The sequence below is a fragment of the Python bivittatus genome, unplaced genomic scaffold (assembly GCF_059951505.1).
Source record: "Python bivittatus isolate LINGU-HERP-01145 unplaced genomic scaffold, Pbiv_v1 ctg000030_np1212, whole genome shotgun sequence".
NCBI lineage: Eukaryota > Metazoa > Chordata > Lepidosauria > Squamata > Pythonidae > Python > Python bivittatus.
Genome location: NW_028277031.1, coordinates 7,038,332 through 7,061,209, shown reverse-complemented (window position 1 = coordinate 7,061,209; position 22,878 = coordinate 7,038,332). Strand labels below are relative to the sequence as shown.

At 43.3% G+C, this 22,878-nt stretch overlaps 2 protein-coding genes across 15 annotated transcripts in view; one reads left to right on the top strand and one right to left on the bottom strand.

The window, feature by feature from the left end:
• Positions 1 to 21,321, bottom strand: part of GLYR1 (glyoxylate reductase 1 homolog) — a 33,114-nt gene extending 11,793 nt beyond the window's left edge. For 2 of the 10 annotated variants that reach the window (XM_088153131.1, XM_088153137.1), the window contains exons 1-9: positions 21,013 to 21,320; positions 15,804 to 15,840; positions 13,263 to 13,342; positions 8,194 to 8,332; positions 7,462 to 7,680; positions 3,926 to 4,012; positions 2,397 to 2,453; positions 1,354 to 1,404; positions 1,181 to 1,254 (exon numbers count right to left, since the gene is read on the bottom strand). In XM_088153131.1, coding sequence (XP_088009257.1) covers positions 1,181 to 1,254; positions 1,354 to 1,404; positions 2,397 to 2,453; positions 3,926 to 4,012; positions 7,462 to 7,680; positions 8,194 to 8,332; positions 13,263 to 13,342; positions 15,804 to 15,840; positions 21,013 to 21,080 — 812 coding nt within the window. In that variant the 5' untranslated portion in view covers positions 21,081 to 21,320. Of the gene's footprint in view, positions 1 to 1,180; positions 1,255 to 1,353; positions 1,405 to 2,396; positions 2,454 to 3,925; positions 4,013 to 7,461; positions 7,681 to 8,193; positions 8,333 to 13,262; positions 13,343 to 15,803; positions 15,841 to 21,012 lie in introns of all 10 variants that reach the window. The other 8 variants (XM_088153107.1, XM_088153113.1, XM_088153142.1 and 5 more) reach the window with 7 other exon arrangements.
• A 175-nt stretch (positions 21,322 to 21,496) lies between these two features.
• The window catches only part of UBN1 (ubinuclein 1), a 31,571-nt gene continuing 30,189 nt past the window's right edge, over positions 21,497 to 22,878 (top strand). For all 5 annotated transcript variants that reach the window (XM_088153081.1, XM_088153074.1, XM_025171629.2 and 2 more), the window contains exons 1-2: positions 21,497 to 21,650; positions 22,299 to 22,448. The gene's annotated coding sequence lies outside the window, so the exon portion shown is untranslated. The remainder of the gene's footprint in view (positions 21,651 to 22,298; positions 22,449 to 22,878) is intronic.

The window sequence follows — 22,878 nt, the reverse complement described above, 5'->3', positions numbered from 1 at the left end:
TGCACACAAAGCACCTGCATGAACAACACGCAAAATGCAGTGCAGGATTATCCTGGTCCAAAACCCAATTATATATTTGCAAATCTTCATACCACTGTACAGAAAGTAATTTAGACACTTCTTTAAGCTTCAGTAGCCCTACTACCAGCACTTCTGGGCTTCTGACTAAGAAAGCCACTGCTAACAAGCGGAACTTCTTACCCAAGCATGGTGCGCTTGTGGTTAAGAACGTTCTGTGTGCATTTGCTAGTAAAACAGGAGGACTATCAGACTCTAGAATATCAGAATGGAACAAAGATTAGTAGTACTCTAGGAAACTTGTAAAAAGCATGCAAGTTTCCCCTCCTTGCTAACCGTCACCTCTCAAAGCTGATATGAGAAAAGCTAATTCCCAACCGCATTATGCTTCACCTATGTCTGCCATTCTGTTCACCCTTGAGCGGACTGCAAAACTAAAGGAAAACAACATGAAAGAGTTGTGTCAAGGCACAGTCAAAAGGGCTTGACATCAAGGGCCAACTCACAACTGTGCTTCTGGACAGCTGAAGAGTTCCTGGGGGTTAAGGGTTTACCTGAATGCCTTCATTGTTAAAGTTTGTTTCCCTTCAGCAAACCCAAAGAGCTGACATCCTGAGATGGCTGCAGCGACAAGCAGGCCACAGCCTGCTCTGAACGGAGCTGGAGGGAAATCGCTTCTGACGGCACGACAGGAAGTGCAACTGAGGCTGCCGTCGCTCGAGGAGGAGAGGGGGAAGCACAAGAAGGGCCTGGAGGCAGATGTGCCACAGAGAGCCGTTCCTGGATGGTTCAAAAGTCCCGCCTCTTCCTCTCCTTCTGGTGGTTCAAGGTTAAGTCCTGCTGCCTGCAGAGACGTCTGGAGGGGCGGATCTTCTCGTGTAACTCAAAGACCATTCCCACCAGATTCTTGCAACGAAGCATGTCGTGAAAGGAGGATTTTTTTTATAAAGCACTTAGATCCAAAGGGAAACTCCCTGGATTGTCAGGGAGCCTCTGGGCAATTTTATTCATCCCTACTCTAGCAATTTCATCTTTTGGGGGGGTTGAATTCATTCTCATTTTATGCATGCAACTGCTCGGTGAGGTTCTGCTAGTTGGCATGACAGCAATTTACCCAAAGCTGCAAGTTCAATCAATCAATCAATCAATGGAGGCCTCTTACTTCTTGTCTGTAGGAGTGATGCTGCCATTGATAGCTGTGCTATCTGCTGCCTGGATAGAAGTGGACCCAGTTTCCTACGGGAAGAACACACCCCTGTCAGTGATCAATTCTGCCTTAGCAAAAGGGGCAGGATCTGATGAATGAAGGGAAATCAAAAGCAAAGTCTTCTGTACCTCTTCACACACCTTCAGCTTCTTTGTGATGGCCTGATAACAAACTGCTGGCTGCAGGGAAAAGATAAAGCACACTTTGTAGAAGAACAGCCAACCTTTCACTCAGCTGCAGGCTCAGGATTCCCATGTACACAAATCATCAAATTATCATGAACAATCAAGGAATTCTCCCCACTAAGCACTTTTTTTTTATAGGAGAGAAATAATAGCTTCTGAGACCTCATAAAAGTAAAAGTCATATCCTGAAATAGGGTGACGGCAAAGAGCTAAGGATGGCAAATTCTGATTTCAGGAAATAGGAAGGAACAAAGACTGTGGCTGCAGAACACCGATGTGCTTAGCTTCTCCTTAAAAAACGCTTGTATTTTTAAAATTAGATTTATATCTTGCTTCTCATTTAAGAGCTCAAGGTGGCATACACAACACCCCTACCAATTTTCCCCACAACAATCCTCTGTGATAGAGTGGGCTAAGAGTGTGTGCCTGGCCCCAAATCATCCACTGAATTTCTGTAGCTGAGGGGGAATAGAACCTGGGTGATGGCGAACCTATGACACGTGTGTCAAAGGTGACACGCCACAATGTTTTGGGTGACACGCCAGTGTTGACCAACACCCGACAACTATTCTCCCTGTCTGAGTTACCAAAGAAACTCATTTTTCATTTTTGTAAGTATTTGATGTTTCTTTATATAATGCTGTATTTTTTTTAATAAATGTTGCTTCTCTTTCGTTCGGGGGGGGGACACATAGCAGAGTCAAGTTAGGCATTTTCCAAATGTTTGACATGCCAAGGCTCACCATCACCGTCCTAGCCCAACACCATATCCTCTACAACATGCTGGCTGGGGAATCCTGGGAGTTGAAGTCCACCCATCTTAAAGTTGTCAAGGTTGAGACACACTGCTCTACAACATGCTGGCTTTTCTGACTTGACTGATCTAGGGATATCTAAAATGGGGACCACCATTACATTGCCTACCCACCTTCCCAGGCCATGTATCAGCCTAATATGTACATTTCAGAGACATTTTTTTGGCTCACCTTTTCAGTTTGGCTAAGGAGGAAGTGATGGAAATGAGGGTCACCATCTTTCACAGGCTGTAATGGCAAAGGAGCAAACTGAGAAACCAACACAATCAAATGTCAAGTCTCATAAAGCGTCTATACACACTATGAATGGGTTCCAGTTCCAGATTCTGACAAGAATCTTTGGTGCCTTTTTGAGATCAGCTGTGCTGATCTCCTTGCTTACTTCAGGACAAACAAATAATTATGCATTTGATAGATAATATTACAGTAACAGTGTCAAGTTATGGAATGTAATTAATACAAAAACTGCAAGAGTTGGCTGAAAAGCATCCATGCCATACAGAAGAAGGCATGAAAATGGATTCTTTGTATAAAAGTTTAAAAGAGAGGACCAAATTTAATTTGTTGGCTTCTAAGCTGCTACCCAAGCATTCTTAGGAAGCAGTAAGCGACACTGAACGAAGTACAGGTACCACAAATAGCCTTTAATACACGTATACATATCTCAGAGGACTTGCAGGGCTAGGTTTTGATCACCAAATGCACAGATTTGAGTATCTGCTCAGAATCATTCTGTTTCTGAATATGTATAGAAGCGTATGGACTGGGGTGGATGAGAATCAGCTTCTCTGGATGTTTGCTTCTGGGACAAATCTTCCCAGGATCTTCGATACTGCAGGCAGTTTGCCAGGAAGGGTGCATGTCTGGTTCGGTTTAACCAGAACTACATGAAGTTTTTAAAGATGTTTGAAGTGTGGCAGTGTTTGAGTCACAGTCCTCTTCTCCAATCTCAACCACTTTTCCCTAATTTCTCCAAATGTGGAGAAATGTATGGCTACAACAATCTATGGTTACCATGTTACCCCCCCCCCCCAAAAAGCCTCTTTTTGGATTGTAGTGACTCCTGGTCCATTCCCCTTCTCCCTCCAGTAACCACAGAAAGATAGAAGCAAGCAAAGTGCAGAAATAGGCACAGAAAGATACGAGCAAGAATCAGTTGCATGGAGAATACAAAGAGCATGTGTCTGAAGCTGGCTCCAGAGGCAGCGATGAATGTAGTAAATCAAACAAGGAGAAAAAGGAAAAGTAAGAAATTGGGGGGAAAGAGCCTGTCAGCCCCATTAGGTAGACCAGACCAGGAAATCAACTCCACAGGAAGCCTAAAGCTACCTTTATTAAAATTAGCTATAATAACAGAATGTTGCAAGTCTGGTTGTGCTGGACCTCCTCCCACTTCTCATACTTCAGTGAATTAGTGAGGTGTCTGTCTGAGCTCCTTCTGAATGCTATCTGCTTGTTGTGGACTTAAGATACGTTTCACCCCTTGTCCTTTTGGTGGCAGAACTCGCATATCTCCATCAAGGTCATTTTCCTTACTCTCTACAAAAGCCCCTGCCCAGATCATCAAAAAGTGTGAGCCAAGTCTACTGTGAGGGAACTCTAGCTTGAGCAGCATACACTATTACTGTCATCTACCCCTCACTATACACCAAGAGCTAAGTTGCTGCTTCTCCTGAGAAATAGGCAAAGAGTTAAATCACCTCGCTTACACTCTGTGGCCACTTAAAGCCAGCCACGGTGCCAGTCATCATTCTCTTCACTGTGCTCGACTCAGGAATTGTCAGGTCCTGTGGAGAAGAAAGACGAGTGATGAGTACCATCCACAGAGCCCCAAATTATGTACATGCAAGCCATCTTGGGAAGCTTGAAGCAGTATGTTGGAAGAAAGTGGTAGATATTTCAGAAAACAGATTTTCCCCCTTATACTGCCCAAACAATCCTTAAAGAGACTGCTTTCCAAGTGAAATCATCTAGACCAGCTCCCTCTTTCATGACAGTTACTCAAATGTATGAGACTACAAGCCTCTTTATTTTCATCAAGAAGAAAGCTGGAGTGGTTGGCCAACAACTATACAATACAGCAATAAGCTGGAAACAAAGCTCAGAGAAAGAGAGAAAGATGAACGTCAAGAAAGTAGCTGGGCTGGTTAGGACAGACAGTTTCCATCTCTCATCTAAACAAAAGCAGGCATGGAGAGTAAGCTTACGTGGTACCAGAAAGGTATGGAGACATATCTTAAGTTGCTGCCCATGAATTCACATGCAATGTTCTTCTTTCCCAAGTCATTTATTAAATGCAATATTTAAATGTATTTTTATGTCAGCCCAAAATCAGCACTGTTTAGAGTATTTGTGGAAAACTGTGCAGCATAAGCTATTACAGATCCAGGTTTTAACAGCACTAAAACATATGTAATGCTGGTAATGTATTTAATTTCTTAAACATTTTACTTTGATTTTATTTAATTTCTATGGTGGACTTAACTTGAGCTGTTGGGATGGATAGCATTAACAAGAAATCCAACTAAAACGAGTCAACAAAAACTAAGCCATGTTTGTTTTCACAGCTTAAGGTAGCTCAATCAAGCAATAAGCCATGAAGGCTTGCCGTGTTTACTTAGAAGCAAGTCCCACCAAGTTGACTACTTACTCCCAAATAAAGATATTTAGATCTGCCTTAGGACCTAAATAAATGGCAATGATTTGGTTACCTGTTGATCTGTCAATTTTACAAGAATGGGTGACAGTTGCTTCCAGGAAGATAGCAGGAAAGGGCTCCCCCATTTTATACAAGTTCCCCTGCCCAGTTGTCATGGAGAAAAATACAACAGATATGCTGGGCACACAAAAGAACAAGCCTGAATATGTTCTACCCCATTTCCAGAACCACTCTTCTTCCCAAAACAAGACCCAATTATTATTTTTATAGTTTTCAGCTCACAAATCTTCTGCTTGTTGGAAGCCCTGGAATGTGGGTCAAAGATTTTGGCATCTTGGTTACTGAACATCTTCCCCTGGTAATTTTAATACCTTTTCCATTTGCCAGCCTTAAATTGAATTGCCTGTTATTCTGGTTATGCTCTAATTGCTTCACTTGAAAAACATGCTATGCCTTGGAGACAGAATGATTTTATGGATTGAAAAGCAAAATATTTTTCAATAAAATAAATTTCTTTTCAAAATCTAGTGGGAGCTGCCTTTTACTCTCTGGCAGATTTCCCCAACCTGTCTGTTCTCCAGATTTGTGGCTTTCAACCCTCAAAATTCCCCAGCCGCCCCAGTTAATGCTGAGAATTCTGGGAGTTGAAGCCCATACATCTGGAAGCATAGACCGGGGAAGGCTACTTCAAATTTTAGGAGGACTAAACACAGAGCATTCCTATCTATCAGTTAGACTAAGAATTAAGCAACAACAGCAATCTAACAAATCCAGACGTTTTGCCTCTGTTGCTCTTATAAACCTCTAGTTCCACTATATTACAAGTAAAAAGCTATTTTGTGTTGTAAGACCTTTCTTCTCCATTACAGATCTCTCAACGACAAATTTTCCACCACCTTTCAAAACCCACTTCCAATATTATGCAACTCTAGAGATCCAACAATAACCAAGGCAACTTTTGTTACCAAGACAACTCAGGAACCAGAACCAGTTAACAGCCACCATCATCACCACCACCTCTAACTTTTTTACACATTCCAGGCTTTTATTCCCTACAATCAGGATTCCTGTCAGGGTTCTCTTTCATACAATGAAGTTTGAAAAATATCCTTCCACAAAGTCTCAAAGCAGGAAGTTATGCAGGAATGACAGCTGAATATGAGGAGAATCATCAAGAAAGCAGATTACTAAACCATCACAGGACATTAATGGAATCTAGGATACGCATGAGTGAATGCCTCATAAAAGAGATCACAAGCTGAGCCGAAGAGAAAAGGCTGTTAGGCCCAGAGAAAGGGAGAAGACGCCATTTTAACAATTTCCCAGAGTGCTAAAGACTTTCAAGTTGGCCCATGTTTACCAGACAATTTCTTTGCCACCCTCTTCGCCTTAGAAAGAAAACCCAAGCATAAGCCCTCAAGATCATCTCCATTCTTGAAGGGAAGTTGGTTATCATACATTTGTAAAAAAACAAAAACAAAACAAAGCACCCTAACCACTAGTTAGTCAATCTTTAGCAGGTTTCTGTTCTTCCAGATTAAAGTTTAAAAGCTACAGTCACAATTCCAAAGCAAAGAAAATGACTGATAAACCCCATGATAATATGCAAATAGTGGGGTTAAAAGAAAAAAGTCTGAGCATAACCAAAGTGCAAGTCCCGAGGAAGAAAGGTCCAGAACTCAAAACCCTGGTAAGTAACTTAAGATAGGAATCTGGTCCGTCACCAGCAAGATATTAGATTGCCTCTGAAAGCTGTCAGAGTTTAAACCCCAAATGAGAAGAAGCAGATTCACAACTGTGAATTGAAAAAGGCAATGAAAGACAGTAGTGGTATAAAATTTGATTGTGAATAAGTGGTATGAAATTTTAGTAAATCTTGGTTGTTCTGTAATCTTAACGTATTTTCATAACGACCTTCAGGTTCAGCACCCAGTAAAGAAAGTGTATTCTAGCATTATCCACTCTGTTGTTTACAACTGCAATGGGAAGGTCACCAGCTAGAGTATGGAGATTCCAAATCTTGAAGAGGAGAGAAGAGGCAATGTTCTACAAGTGAACTCTAAATGTCCAAGGATGAGTCAGACCACAACATGGGAGAGGAGAAAGCTCCAAAACTGGCAAGAAAATATGAGGAACTGATGTCTTCTGGTGGAATCATCCACTTTTGGAGTAATTCTTCACCTTATCATACTACAATTTAAGCAACTTGTCCTTATGCAGCTGGAGATGGATCAGACATACAAATGAGATGGAGATGTTAACAGAAGATGCTTTAGAGCTACCGAAGGTAAAACTGTGGTTGCCATTTCCTCCACTGGTATGCAGCAAGATGGAAGCACGATGTAACTTGTTGACTTTAACAAGTCAAAGAAAATTTCAGGTTTAGTAATGCACAAGGGCCAGCTAATACAAATAATTATGACTCTGAATGGAATTAGACGGTAGATTCCCAAACGGTTAAGACATGCAATTTTCCAAATGGTCACAACAATGAAGTCATCTGGATGGCTGTTAGGGTTACATTCCATCTGGACAAGCTCACAGAGCACGGGAAGGAATGCGCAGCAAAACACAAACCTTCTCGTCTTTGGGAGGGCGCCCTCGCTTCCGGGGGCTTTGCTTGTACATTCTCTTCAGAGGGGATTTCGATCCTCGCTCAGAGGAAACAGAAGATGCTCGCTTTTTCGGTTTCCCTTCTGACAACCCAGCTTTGTGTTTCTCCTCTCCCACTGACTGCTTCCCCCTCTCTTCACTGGAATTCCGCCGGTTCTTCTCTTCAGTGGAGTTATGAGACGCCTGAGAGATTACAGAACAGAAGGATGAGGAAAAGAAGGGGCGTGAGCTGGCAGCGATTTCATTTCCCCACACTCACCAAACCCGAGAGACGTCTTGTCAGAGGTTTGAAGCACGCCAAATACCCCAAATTAAAACGTTAACAGGTTTAAGCTACTGAACAAGAGAACAAGGAGAAGCTCAAAGTACATGCTCTACACAAGGAGCTATTTTCGAAGAAGAACGATGTTCCAATTCCAGAGTGCACAGCAGATATAACCTAGCGCTCTAGGATCAACTGACCCTTTGGTCTCCTTTCATCCAAGTCAAGCCAAGGCAGGACGGTCAACTGTAAAAATTAACAACCTTTTGAAGGCAGCAACTGTGATCCTAATTGGTGTTCCACAGCCATAATTCTAGAGACAAAGCATGCAACCCCTCTCTGAGAATGAACCAACATGATAGTACAACAGCTTATCCTATCCATCACTCCAAAGAACAGGATAAGTAGGCAAACTTCAGTGAGGGACCACCTACCTGGTCCTTGCCTTTGCCTTTCTTGAGAAATTCTTCCACAGCATCCACAGCTTGTTGGAACCTCTTGCCTTTGTTAATTTTGATCATTTCTTCTTTGTGGGCATGGTAAGGCTTCAGCTGCTCTACTTTAATCCAAGCACTAATGAAAACAAATCAGAATTACATTGCACATAGTCAAAAGAACAAAAGTATCACTTTAAGTTACAATGGGATCTCTCTCAATCCAGCAGTCAGTGGGAAAAAAAATCAAAATGTTTCTGCCCCCTGCCAAAACCACTACTCCTTTATCCACAAGGGTGTTGAGAAGCCTCAAGATACTGCTAAAGCTGACCCAAACATATGGCACCCCATTATCTCAATGTGACTATGCTATGCTAATAATGCAATAAGCCTCATCCTCAGGAATCTTCTATCCAGGGGCAAATAAAAATCTGATCATTGTTAAAAAAAAAAAATCAACATGGTTTTATCCTTAATACTTTCTAAACTGTAAACCAATTTTTCTGCTTCCCTTTCAGGAGCAGACTTATGGATAATCACTGTTCATTTTCAACTAAGGCTCTGCTTTCCTTCCTGTTCCGGCTTGTTTTGTGGTGACCAATTTAAGCAATGGGTGGAGCTGCCCCAGATACTTCAGTTAAATGGTACCTTGAAAAAAACATTAGTGAAGCAGTAAGATCAAGATTCACGCAGGACTGAATATCGTCAAACTAAGGACTATTGTATGTGTTGGACTCGCATCATCCATAACTCAATGTCTCTGGGTCCCCTAACAATGGACTTTGGTGTTGGATGCCAAAAGGAAGAGAGCCCAAATGGGTTCATCAAACAATAAAATCAAAGTATTAATATGCTCAATAGTATTCTGAAGAACCAACAATTTTAAAATACATAACCAAGAAACAACCCCCCCACACACACAGAAAAATAAGCAAATGAGGACGGTATACATGCAGTAACTATGAAATGCTAGGTATATATGGCAGAAGGTGGAAGACTGAATTATCCTGCATGAATGTCTTGAAAAGAACATAGGTGGGAAGTATGGTGAACGCACCTATTAGAGGTGACACTCATCTAGGTTGAACATTTCATAACTGTATGCTGAAGGAACACCTCCATTTTCATCTAATATCTCAGTCTTAAATTATATTTGAAAATAAGAAATAACTGCGTTACTTGAAAATGACAGCAGAGATTGTGCTGTATTACATAACTCAACATTGATAATCTATACTGTATGCTATATGTATTACATCAATTGAAGGTTTGCAAAATAGTCACAGTTTTCCACACTTCCTAAAACTCTCTATCGGGCAAAAAGGTTTAAAAAGAGAGAGAATTAAGTTAGTCCTGCACATAGCAGTGACATGAAACATATCATTCATATACACAGACACAGACACAGACACACACACACACACACACACACACACAGACATATATTGGGGGATTGTTTTTGGAATTGTGTTAAGAACTCTCCCAAGGCTTATTGAGAAAAACAAACAGGCAAATAATAATTGGCCCACACTTTCTTGGAAATGCAAAATCTAGTTACAAAAAATTCAACTGTTTGCATTTTTCATGAGATGCTCAGAACTCACTGTTCACTGTTATTATTCAAACTGACAAAATGTCAAATTACTGGTTAAAGCGAAAGGCCTCACTTCACACAGTAATATTTATGCAGCACTTCAAGGATCTTTGTATTTATGAGGCATGTCACCTTTATAGTAGATATAAGGCAGATGGGAAGGGAATAATAGCTTTTGCCTAAAGTGATGTAAGAAATAATACTTAGGGAAGGCCTGAACATCCTGGCTCTCACTAACATAATACCACAGTCCTGTTCAACTGACAGAAGGCTGGATACTTTAGAATTTGAAATCACCACTTTACCCAAGAAGCTTCAAGATTCTTCTAATATACAGGCCTCAAATATCACCACACTCTTCCCAGTTTTTTTCAGACAGACAGTGCAGTTTGATTGCTTGATCAAGATATAAGTAAGAACTGATCAGAGCATTACAAAAAGAAAGCTGCCTTACTCTCTTTGATAACATCCAGTACTTTCTATAGCCTTTGCACAGTCAGTGTTATTACTTTGGTAGTGAAATTGAAGGAACAGTTTATACTAATACAGAAGTGTATATATCAGAAATTCATTAACAGAGAAGTTAAAAACAAAAATGTCTTCTATGACTTAATGATCACTCAATGCTCCCTGAAAACTTTTCCATCTTAACTGTCAGTTTATACATCTAGGTAACAATTCATGTTATACTAGCTGAAGCTCCAACACTGATTCAGAACATGCAGCGATGGTTGTATCGCTGTAACAACACAACCCATAACGTTCATTTACTTTTATTTGGGGCCACGTGCAGGGAACAGAGACCCTCATGATTGCACTGAAAAACCATTAACAAGGATAGGATTATTTAGCACAAGGATAAATTAAGCCTAAGCTGACATACCTCTTTTCAAACCCTACAGTATTCACAAGCAAAAAAAAAATAAAATAGAAGGACCATTTCAGTAATTTTAGGTGGTCCAAAATATAGTGGGTGAGTGGGTGGGAGTATCAAAACTACTCTAGGTAGATAAGCAGATGTGATTTTGTTTCCCCTAGGAATGATATCACATTATTATGTAGCACTGGGTTGAGGGGGCATTTCAGGAAACCGGAACAGCTGCCCAGATGAAATGTAGCCCCCAGGCAATTTATAGCATTTATCAATTAAAACTAAGCTATAAGCCGTTATAAGGACTACCTTCACCCCAACCGTTCCTCTGCTTAATTTCCAACCAAAAACTATCACTAGGCCGTTTGGCACCCTCTTATGATACCAGTTTGTTTCCACAATGTGCCATGCACACAAGAGAGAGGAAGGCTAAGGGCAACTATCTTGGCAGGTATCTAGCAGATACATGAAAAAGACTTGAAGTGCGTGTGCTGGCTCCATTACCAATGCTGAACTGGAGACTGGTAGGAATTAAAGAGGTCCGATTTCCTTGGGGAAGGAAGAGGTCTACTGTGTATCTTTCTCAAGTTGTCAGATGCTGCCAACCCTCCTGCCTTTCAGGAGAAGCAACAGTTTCATCCAGTCATGTTAATCTGCTAAATGGGGCTACCAGACCAGCATTTCTACATGCTAGTTTTCCAATAATGTACACAGAGGAAGACTGCTTTTTTCCCCTCACAGGCAGACTTCTATTCTATGCCAAAAGTATCCCAGATTTCACTTCTGTATCATTTCAAAACATCAGTTTTCCATTTAAAAGACAAAAACGTACAAAACAGGGAGCAGCAGTTATTTTGACCGTGACAGCTATTCCCCTGCTTTCTAGTGCATATGCAGTTGTGGAGCTCCAGAAAAGAGGAGGACTTTCATCACAGTTGGGTAACACAGCTATTCCAGCTTCATAATAGAAGAGAAGGGAGTCGGATATCGGCTTCTGAAGGAAGCATAGCCAGGGAAGAAGGAACTAAGGGCCTTAGCAACTACTGCAAATGTTGCTTCACTTGAATAGAGACCTTCCTGGCTTCTGAAATTTCGGCAGACATCACATATGTGGCATAGAGGCTAGAAATCCGTTTTTTCTTTTTGGAATTTTAAATCCCATTTACCATATTTTATGCCCACTAAAACAGCAAGGCACATAGAACCCTTCTTATATCAGGACACAATTCATTAATTTTTCAGAACTCCACATTTCAGTTGACCTCCTACAGCAAGTAATAGGATTTTTCCAAGTTTGAATTCTAAGCAACACACAATTTATTTAGACAGACTGACCTTTCCAGCTGCAATCTGTTCACTCATCTGTGCTGGTACTAAACAGCATTTCAGACACAGCCCACATTTCAAAGCAAAGGAAAGCTGAACTTTCAATTTAAAAAGAGTTATGCCTTTCAACAGCTTAACCAAACTATGAACAAATGAAACTACCTTATAGCACCAGATGATTGACTCATCTGGCTCACTAGAAATATTTAACACTGTAATATTCCAAAGGCTGTACATACATATCATACTGTAATCCAAGCCCTAATCCTTACAGTAACTTTACATGATGGAGCAATACTATTCCACATACTGGGAATGAGCAACTAAGGCTGAAAGATAGTTCGCCAAAAAGCCACCCCAGTGCAGTTTGTAAAAATCAAAATTTGAACCACAGACAAACAAGGCATCTACTATACTGTATCAATTTTCTTCTATTTTACTGACTTTAAAGTGACCAGAAAGTCATTTCAGACATACCAAAGTTTTGGAAATCCACAGAAGAATTTCCCCTGCCTTTTTTTTTTTTTTTTTACTTTTACAATTTTATTGAACAAACCTATGTTGAAGAATTTAAAATAGAAAACTATATTTTCCCAGATTACAGTCATTCTAAATTAAGCTTTCATCAATTCTCCCAATACCAGGTCTCAGAATCCCCAACTCTCCAGAAGGAAAGTTCTCTGATCGGTTATTAGATCTTTGATTGTCCAACGCTAGGATGTCCCTTCCAAGATGGATCAAACTGAACTAAGCATGTTATTCCAAACATACCAATGAAATCATGATGCTGTTGTGTTTATTTTCAATTCCACACAGGCAAAAGATGCCCCCATCTAACTAACAGGACCTACTGCCCTCCCTTCCCCATTGGATCACTCTTCCCAATTGCTTTCTGAATTCTCTTCAACGAGTCATATTCCACGAGAAAGGAGAGGCTGGGAATGATCACACACTTCCTCCCTCCGTGTCAAGTAATGGATTGTCTTCCTTCATTCAGAAGAGCACTCCCCAATTCTAACTTCATCAAAAGGAAGCCCAAGCCCTGCCCTATCTCCTAGCCCATGGGGCAGGAATCCAATCCATGGGCCAGATTCAGTTACCCATCTTTAACACAGGTTCTAAAGCATCTTTTTCTACTGGCTGAGAAATTAAGACTACTTAAAAGAAAGACGTGAAATTCTAGCATGCTAGCAAGAGCTTCTCTACAAAGGCTCCAAAGTTTTAAAACAGTTTTTCTCTTCCTTTCCAGACAAAAGAAAAAAAAAAGTGGCCACATACTGGTCTTCAGTTCCAAAAAACTTCACAAAGAAGCACTTCTTCCCACGTGGTTTCTTCAGGTCCTTAGGTGGGTTAACAATCTGAGATGGGGGGAAAAAAAGTAGCAACAGTTAAGAGAGAGAACACTGAATTTTCTCAATGTTCACCTGGTTCTCCCTCTAGAATTGTTGTGCTCTGACAGACACCATTCTGAAATGGGATTAACAACTGTGGAAGTTAAAGATATATTTGTATTAGTGTCACATAGTGACAATGATATGAAATGTGGTGTGGGAAGACTCCCATGCAAATCTTCTGGAGAAAGACACAGATAAATGAAGTAAATATAAAGGCTCCTAGCTCCGGCAGTACTTCCACAAATCCAAGAGGCAACAGAATGTGCTCGTGGTAACCTTCTACCCAACTGAATTTTGGTTTATTCTGTGCCTGAGTACTGGCTTCTGTTTTAAGGTTCACGTTTAAGATTTCTGAGAGCCATTCTGGTGTAATGGTTAAGGGACTAGGCTAGAAACTGAGATAATGTGAGTTCTAGTTCACCTTAGGTACAAAGCTAGCCAGTTGCTCTCTCTCAGCCCTACAAAAAAGAAAGCAATGGCAAACCACTTTGCCAAGAAAACTGTAGGGACTTGTCCAGGCATTCACCAGGAGTCAAAAACCAACTTGAAAGCACAAATACACATTAAGATTTTTACAAACCAAGTGCACTTTTCTCAGACTCTTCTAATGAACACTGTGTCTTGAAGTGCTCAGGCAGCAGATTTGAGGACTCCAATTGAGATGTACTTAAACTCCATACCCACGGTAACAGAAAGCAAGCCTTTAGTATTTATGTACATAACAGGATTTATGTATTGGCAGTCATGCTCAGCAATTATGCCAGTTACTCTGGTATAGATAAAAGATGGTTGGCAATTCCATGGCTGGGTTCGCAAAAGACGCTAGACTTGATTTAGTTGAATACAACTGCTGTATTCCCTATAACACGCTAGGCCTAATTAAATGAAGTATACTGTGGCTTCAGATTAGGTCAGAGTTTGTATAACCAGCTAGGATAATGACTGGATTTCTCACAACACACTGTGACAATAATTACTGCAGTTTCGCAGAAGTCTGGATGCTACATGAACAGAGGCCATACAGGTAGTCCTTGCTTACCGACTGCAATTGGATCAGCAACTCATTCACTAAATGATACAATCATAAAATGGAACATCACATGACCATGCCTGACTTACGTCACTTCCAGTTGCGGTTGTGAAGCAAATCACTTGCGGCTGTTAAGTGCAACGTCACGTGACTGCGACTTATGACTTCCTGCTGGCTTCCCCATTGACTTTGCTTGTCAGAAGCCAGCTGTGAAGGTCGCAAATGATGATCACGTGACCACAGGATGTCATAAATGTACGCCGGTTGCCAAGAGCCCGAATTGCAATCATGTGACTGCGGGGATGCTGCAATGGCTGCAAGTTCAAGGACCGGTTGTAAATCTTTTTCGGTGCTGTTGTAACTTCGAATGGTGGTTGAACAAGCAGTCGGTAACCAAGGATTACCTGTATACTGATTAAGTACTGTCTAAGCAACGTTAGGAGAGATTTTTATTATTTTAAGGGTAACATCTTTATTCCAATATAAAAGATCCAATGGACTAGCCTATCAAGCAGTAAATCCAAGAATTGGTCACAGCTATTGCATATTGCTTTGATTTTTCTAAGAGAAGGGAAAAAACATTACTCAGAGGTCATGTTGTAGCAACAAAGGAAACAATGGAAAAATATACAAAGGGATTAAGTGGGGAAAGCACAAGTTCCCACTCAATACCTGTATGCTAGAACCATAACCATGGTTACACTAATCGCTTTTATCTCAATTTTTAAAATACCACCATGCTGGAACTGGCCAGAGATGGAAGGAAAGATTTATAGCAGCACTATAGGAGAGCTAAAGCTGAATAATGAGTTAGGGTGCAGAGCATGCTTTTTAGCAGCAGAGCCAGCAATTACATGATCAGGAAGCATAACAGGAAAGCTGCACACCTTGAAATAATGTTTTGTAAGTTCCCCCTTCTAAATAACTTGAGTGAACAATTCATTGCTAACTTAACAGTCCCCGCTCTTTCCAACAGCATTCATTGGAACTACATTGGTTTGCACCTCCTAGCAGTTTTAAGTTATCACAAAGTAAAATTATGGCTGTTCTAGGGGTCATAACTCATATGTAAACTTCATGTTTTAAAAACAGAAGTACAGTTATAATAAATTATATTACGCATTTATTAAGGTCCCTGTGTATTCAAGGAACTTATTTTCTTGTCTGTTACCTTGAAGTCAGCTCTTTATTAAACAAAGCCCTTTAAAAAAAAAAAAAAGTAGGGGAAAACTCATTCAGCAGAAACTAAGATAAAAACTAAGTGGCTGCACCTAATCCATTTTGAAACCTACCAAAATGCTTACACTGAAACAAAAAGCAATTTGAGACAGTTTGTATATGCAAGAGAACCAGTAGATAATAAAGAACAGATTAGAATCTAGGTTGAAGACTTACCTTTCCTGGCCAAGGAGGATATCGGCCCAGCTTCCCCCTATAGAAAAACCAGAAGTCAGCCAAATGCTATCAAAAACAGCAGCAACTCTTCAATATCCTTCCCCTATACAGTACTACTAGAAAAGAAACTGAAGAGCTAATTAGTGAAACGAAGTGTGGCTATAGGAGAATATTCCTTTATGAGAATTACTAAATGAACATTACTCTGAAGTACAGGCAGACCCTGCCTAATAACTTCTTGGGTGCAAAATGTTCTCCCAAATAGCAAAAAAGGCTTATAAATATTCAAACTGCCTACCCACTCATCTTACATGGGACTTTGCTGTTAAAAACAAAGACCAGCTTCTGCAAATAACTATCAACCTTTGTAATGCTTCCAACTAATTCCATCAGTCGGTAGAGGCAAACTAGGAACCAGTGTCACTGTTGGCATCCCAGATGTGTGTAAAACAAATAATCTAGCAACCTGGAAAACTAACTCTCAACTGGGCTAGTCTCGATGATCCTTCTTAATTTCTTTCACAAATCTTTTATTTAAAATTACTACAGTCTTCTTCAGAGCCCCACAGATTTGAATCCAATAACTCTATTACTCGTGGATTCCTGGAACAGAGAATGGCTAGTCTTTAAATGCACTACTTTTCAGATTAAAATAACATCTTCTGGTAAAACCAATAGCCCACTATAGCATCTACCAGTACTGGTTCAGATTTAACAGTTTTCCTTTAAAAAGCAATTCTACAAATATAGCAAGTGTATGTTGCCTAAACGTCAGGCCATTGGAAATTGCATTGCAGGGTAGCATCCAAACGCAGAGTCATGGGAAAGGGGACAAGCTATGATTTTAAAAAATACCGTAGACGACTTTGCACCCAAGCTGTGCCTAAAAATTACAAAGGATCACTGATACTATAATGTTTGGCACTGCTAAATCACCAAATTGCAAAGCTACATTGTTAGACTACATAAAAGTAGAATTTCTTCATCTACTAGCTTTATAAAGCTCAATGGTTTGAAGCTATTTTTAACCTTTTTGAGGCCCCAAAGGATTCAAAACGACTAGGTGAGATCCATAAGGTATTGAAATATTTATCACAGATAAAAAGCAGCACGCTTTTCTCAGATTTGCACAGAAGCCTGAAAAAGTAGGCTACTTTAATGTAGAAAGGTGCTGTGCTTGCGCAAGAGCAAAGCACTTCTTCCAAATCATTTCTGAAATATATAGCCCTAAGACATATCACTAAGCATAATCAAGTGCAATACATCAGTCCTATTTATACAATAGTTTAATATAGCCTTATATCAAGGTTTTTCAAAGTATGTTCCAAGGAATGCTGTGGTTCCATGAAAACTTGATGAGGTTCTTTGAAAGACTAGGGGCAAAAAAAAATAACTGCCAATTCTCTTATTACTACAGCTTTGCTTCTTAATCAAGGGTTCTGTAGCCTCAAAAAGTTTGAAAACCCACCTTAGATCATGCTTAGAAGTATCACCACCATATACTAATAACAGTCATAGGTGAGCTGAGCTCCACTCATGGGAACGCTGATCTAACCTATACTACAGCAAACACTAAAATAAAATAATATAATAAAACAGAGCCTACAACTAAATAAGAGGATGTATGCTGGCCCAATTATTGTTCAGCTTCTTTGCTTAGTTTCTCTCAATCCAACTGGAAAGCAGGAAGAGTGAAGTTATCAAGTCCTACATGAAATCATCACTGCCTACAGAAACACAATTGATGGTTGCTCCTCATTTCTGTGCCTAGGTTGATTCTCAGCTTTAGTTTCCACGGTTGTTTAGTACTGAAGTTTTCGACTCTTGGTATGTTACCAAGTATATAAATGGTATGAAACAATATGAAACCATTTTTTTCTATGTCTTACCTACAGGAAATGGGCTTTTGAGGGCTCTCTTCCAGGTAAAAGGGAGCTGTCTTCTCCCTTTCAGTTTTCTGATGAAACTTGTCCCACCTGCATCAGCAATATAGTTTAGCAGGAGAAGGCAGATTAACCTGCAGAGGCATGAAGCCAAGCTTTTAAAAATGCACCTATAAGATTTTGGTGGCAACTATGAACTTATTCTTATCAACCTATGCAACATCAGACCATGAAACCACCTTTCCTGCATAACAGCTTTTGGAAGAAGTTTTGGTTCAAGCTGAGCAGAAACGGATTCTTGTCTTCCCTCAAGTTCTTCACTTCTCACTTTGTATTAAGCTTTAGATGCCTGGATACAGGAAGGAATCTTCACGTTGATATAAGCATGAAAATACAGTACTAAGAACATTTTAAAGCACTTTTGTTTCTCCCTGCCTTTCAGTGTCTTCAGATTGATGCACAATTTTCCCTTCTCTTGAATCATATCTACCATATAACTTAAAGAGGACTATAAGCAACAACCAGCTACCAAAAATGGCTTCATATGCAATGATATCCCTATAATATGCTAGATACATTATGGGTCTGAAAAATCAGGCCTATGTATATGACTTAACTGGTTTAACCCTGAATCTTTCCTGAAATATTTCACTTGTCTACTTAATTTGATATTAATGGATGCTAGCAGGGCCAAGAGAGTTATTATGAATAGAGTGAACAGAGTTCAGAATTATCACATCAAAGGATACTGACTAAAAGGAAACAGCCAAAAGCTGTTGCTTTCCCTTTCCAAACAATTAACAAGTTTAGTCAATATTATCAATATTTAGGAGAATATTACTTAGCAATTCAGTATGTCAGTCCTAAGATACAATTAGTGAAGCATGCTTAGCTTTACACTAATTTAGTGTACTTAGCTTATCTTCTAATTGTAATATTCAATTGTTACTTCTACCAAGAGTCACATGACTGAGGAAGTACAAAAAATTAACTATTTTTAAGCATACAATCTTTGTACCTTTCGTGACAAGAACTTTCAACAGAACAGGGGAGGGGAGAACAACAGCTGAATCTCTTCATGAATTTGATGGGGGCTGTGATACAGACACTTTCATCAAATGAAAAGTCTCATGAATAACATTTAAGGCTGCACTTTTGTACTCCCTAAACCAACTCCATTCAGTTAATAAATGGGCTGTTCTCTGTATATTACAGATAGCTATTACTGTTAAGTTGTAAAAGTTCAGCCCCTCATTACTAAAAGCATTACACAATTAAGCTACTCTGTAATTGCTCAACAACGTATAGGACATCTCAATTCATTGATGCAGGTTCACTGTAAATCTATTGATGGTATGTATTTAAAGACAGATTTTACAAGTACCAAAAATTCTCAACTGGAACATAATGATGGGTCAGCTAGTAGTTATCAAACAATTTGACAGAAGAAACACGTCCCTTACATAGCTCTTAACCAACAATAAAATATCTTACAATCATGGAGGATCAAGCAAAAATATAAACCACATATCCAATTAAGGGATATTATTAATTTCAAGAACTTCCACTCTAACCTTGTAATTCCTAACAAGAAGCCCATTAACCAGGGGGGAAAAAACTATCAGAGTTACCCCCTGTACAGTTGTTGCATCAGTGACCTACATCACAAGGCTGCTGGTAAAGAACAAAAGTCCATGAGGTTCACTGGTCTATGGAAACAATCATATGCCATCTTACACAGAAGCAAATCCCATTCAACTCACAGGATTTATTTGAAAATGTATTAAAAGTATGTGCTACAATACTGAATCACAGTGTAAAACCAGTTTGGTTGTGAACTTACTAGAATGTAGCACCTATTACAAAATTATTGGCAGAGGGAAGAAAAAATGCAAACCATTATACAATTTATTATACTATACAATAACAGATTATGTATAACTTTGTGAGTTACAATACCATTTTGAATACCCACTTTACAAATCATACAGGATGTAAAAGGGAAACCCTCCTCAACAAAATCTAGATGAAGGCAATAAGACGGTGAAGAATAGCTCCAGAGCTTCTCTCAATAAAGTCAGTTACAATAAATAAAAGATCCCCTGATTGTGCTACTTAGGTACCTGTCTAGAATCTTATGTAGGAAACTGGAGTATACCTTCAGGCCAGCCCTTCCTGACTCTGTTGCATTTCAAGTGAGAGATGTCAATTCCCAGAATTCATAGCCATCGCACAGGGATATGGGAACTGAAATCCACACAGCAGATATGTGGGTTGGGAAAAACTGCCACCAGACATTAACCCATCTTGCTGGGTATTACCAATAAGCCTCAGCTGTCCCCCACAAAGGTTTCTGCAGAAGTCTTTTAGCAATCCGACTTGGAAATGCCCAGAAATGAAAGACGGGACCCTTTGCATGCAAGGCATGTCCTACTGCACTGAGCTACAGCCCTTCTGCTTCTGCTTCAACACCAAAGATCTGCACTATATAATTATAAGAATTGCTAGAGTACCCTGACCACATTCTTTCTCCACAGAGCAAATCAGTATCATTATCCCTGCAACAGGGATACAGCTTTGCGGCCGAGAAACAATGGCCCGTCTAAGTTGAACTGGCTTGCTTCGTTTACATTCCCAGCGTCGCGACTGAAGGCGAGCGCCGCTGGACTCGGGGCGGCTTGCTTCTAGGTCAAATTCGGAAGATTTGGCTGCACGGGAGGAAGACGCAGCCCCCCTCCTGCCGCGGGGGGCCTCCCCCTTAATTCGCCCCCCCACGAAGGGCCACGCCGCCCGAAGTGGCTGCTGCCTACGCGGCTCCCGCGCTCCGCCCCGGCCCGAGCATCGCTCTTCCCCGCGGCTGGCTGCGCCGGGTTCACCCAAGGGACCCCCGTCTGGGGGCCCGCCTGTCGCCCGGAGCTTCCCCGCGAGGGGCCCCTGCCCAACCCGGCAGGGGGAGAGCGCGTCGGGGACTCGGCGTCCGGCCGACGCGCGCCCTCCCCGCAGGCTAGAGGGGGCGATTCGGGGTGACGGGCTGGAACTGCTCGCAGCGCCCCCCCGCCCGCCGGGGCTGCCCCTTCTCCGAGGGGACCCCCGCCGAGGCTCACCGTCTCGCGGAAGGCCGCTCGGCCGGGAGCCCCCGGCCCGCCCGCCCGCCCGCCGTGCCGCTCCTGGGGGGAGGCCGCGGCGCGCTCCTGTCCCCCGCTGTCGGCGGCCCCTTCTGAAGGCTTCGCCCGCCCCTCCCTTCTTCCGCCCCTCAGCGGCCCAGCGGCCCCGCCCTTCCCCAGGCCGCGTCCGGCCGCGGCGGCGCCCCTCCGCCCCGCACTCACCACACCAAGTCTCCCAGCCGCAGGTTCACAGGCGGCGCCGCCGTCGCCGCTGCCGCCGCCGCCGCCATCTTCCCGACCCAGCCGGCACCGTCGCTGCGCCTCGGCCGCCACACCCTCCTCGCGCCGCCCGCCGCCCTCGCGACCCCCGGCCCGCTCGGATTGCCGCCGCCGCGCTGCCCTCCTCCGCCGCCTCCGCCTCCTCCTCCGCGGCAGGCTCGCGCACTGCCACCCGCTCCTCCTTCTCCCTCAGGCAGGACGGCTCGGAAGACCAGCGAGGAGAGGCAGAGGGGAGCCGCGATAGGCTGGGCCCCTGCACGTGACGCGAGGCGCGGCGTCCGCGGGGCGCCCCCACGTGATTCGCCGCCGCGGCCGCGTCGCCCCTCCTTTCCTCTTCCCTCCCCGGGCGCGTGGAAGGCGGTGTAGGCGTCACGTGACATGCGCCCTCCCTCCTTCCCTGGCCAGCGCGCGCGTGTGTGTGGCTGTTTCTTTCCACCCCTTGCACGTGACGCGGGAGCGACAGGGAGAGAAGGCATCTTGGCGGGGAGGTGGGGCGACGGGGCGCCGCTGGTGGGAATAGCGACGGCGGGCAGCCGCAGGAGCAGGAGGCGAGAGGCCGGGAGCACAGGCGGCACGGGCCGGTGAGCGCAGCTTGTGGCTCGGAAGGGGGACAGGGCGGGAGAAGGGACAAACCTCCCGGCGCGCGAAAGCGCCTCCCTCGTAACCAGGGGCAACGGGGCCTTGCTCTCCGCCTCGCCGGCTGGGGGGAAGCGGCGCCCCTCACCCGTCGCCCGCTTGGCGCCTTCCCTTCATCCCGGCTTCCAGCAGCCCCCTCCGGGTCGGCGCTGGGGTGTCTCCTTGCCCCCGGGGCCCACCAGCCGCTCGCAGGGGCCGGGGGTACGACGGGTCGGCCCCGGACGGGGTAGGGACGGGCGGGGGGGCCGGCCTGACCTGGCCTGACCTGACCTGCCCCCCGAGACGGGCCACCCCGGGGAGTCTGACCTTCCCTCGAGGAGCCTTTTGCTTTCCCCAGCGAACCCACCGCCCAGCCCCGGCCTTCCTCATGGCACGGACTCCAGCCCCCATTCCCAACCGGGATGAAGCCGGGGGGGGGGGGCTTCTGCTAATGACTGCTGATAATCTCTAAGCGAAGCACCTGGTCCCGGGCGGGCGGCGGCGGCGGGTGCCAGCGTGGGCTGTTGCTTGGCTGGCAGCTGTTGGCCCCGGAGGCCCCGGAGCGGCAGCCCTGGGTCGGAGGCCCCCTGAAAGCTCTTGTCACGTTGCTGCAGGTGGAGGGGGGCCTTTGGACCGGGGCTGCGCGGCAGGACTTCCCCAGCCACAGCCGGGCCGCGGCGGAAGACAAGGCTCTTGCAGACCCGCCGGAGAGGAAGAAGGCCCTCTTTGCGTCCGGAGGATGGAGGCCCTTCACATTCAGGAAGGTGATTGCTCCCTTCTTCCTTTCTTTGTCGGCAGCAGCTGGGTCAGGCTTTCCGAGGGGTACAGGCGCCTGGTTTCTGCGGTTCGCCAGCGTGTCTTAAACTTTTTGCTCTGAGGACCCCTTCCACCTTTTGAAAATCAGGCAGCACCCCAAAAGACGCTTTCGTTGGTGTGGGTTACAGTTGCTGATATTTGCCATATGAAAAATGAAAAGGGATGCGCTCGTCGCCGCTGCCTCTTCTCACGATTGTTTGGTGGGATTTTAATATGGTATTATTCTCCTCAACATAGGCTGGCCAATCATGTGGGTTTCGTGGACCCCTGGGAGGTTTTGGGGGACCCCAATGTGCTTTAAGACACATTGTTCTAGATCTATCATGTGAGTTGTTGTCTTTATGTCGTATTGGGGGACTTTGAAGCCCTTGTTCTGTT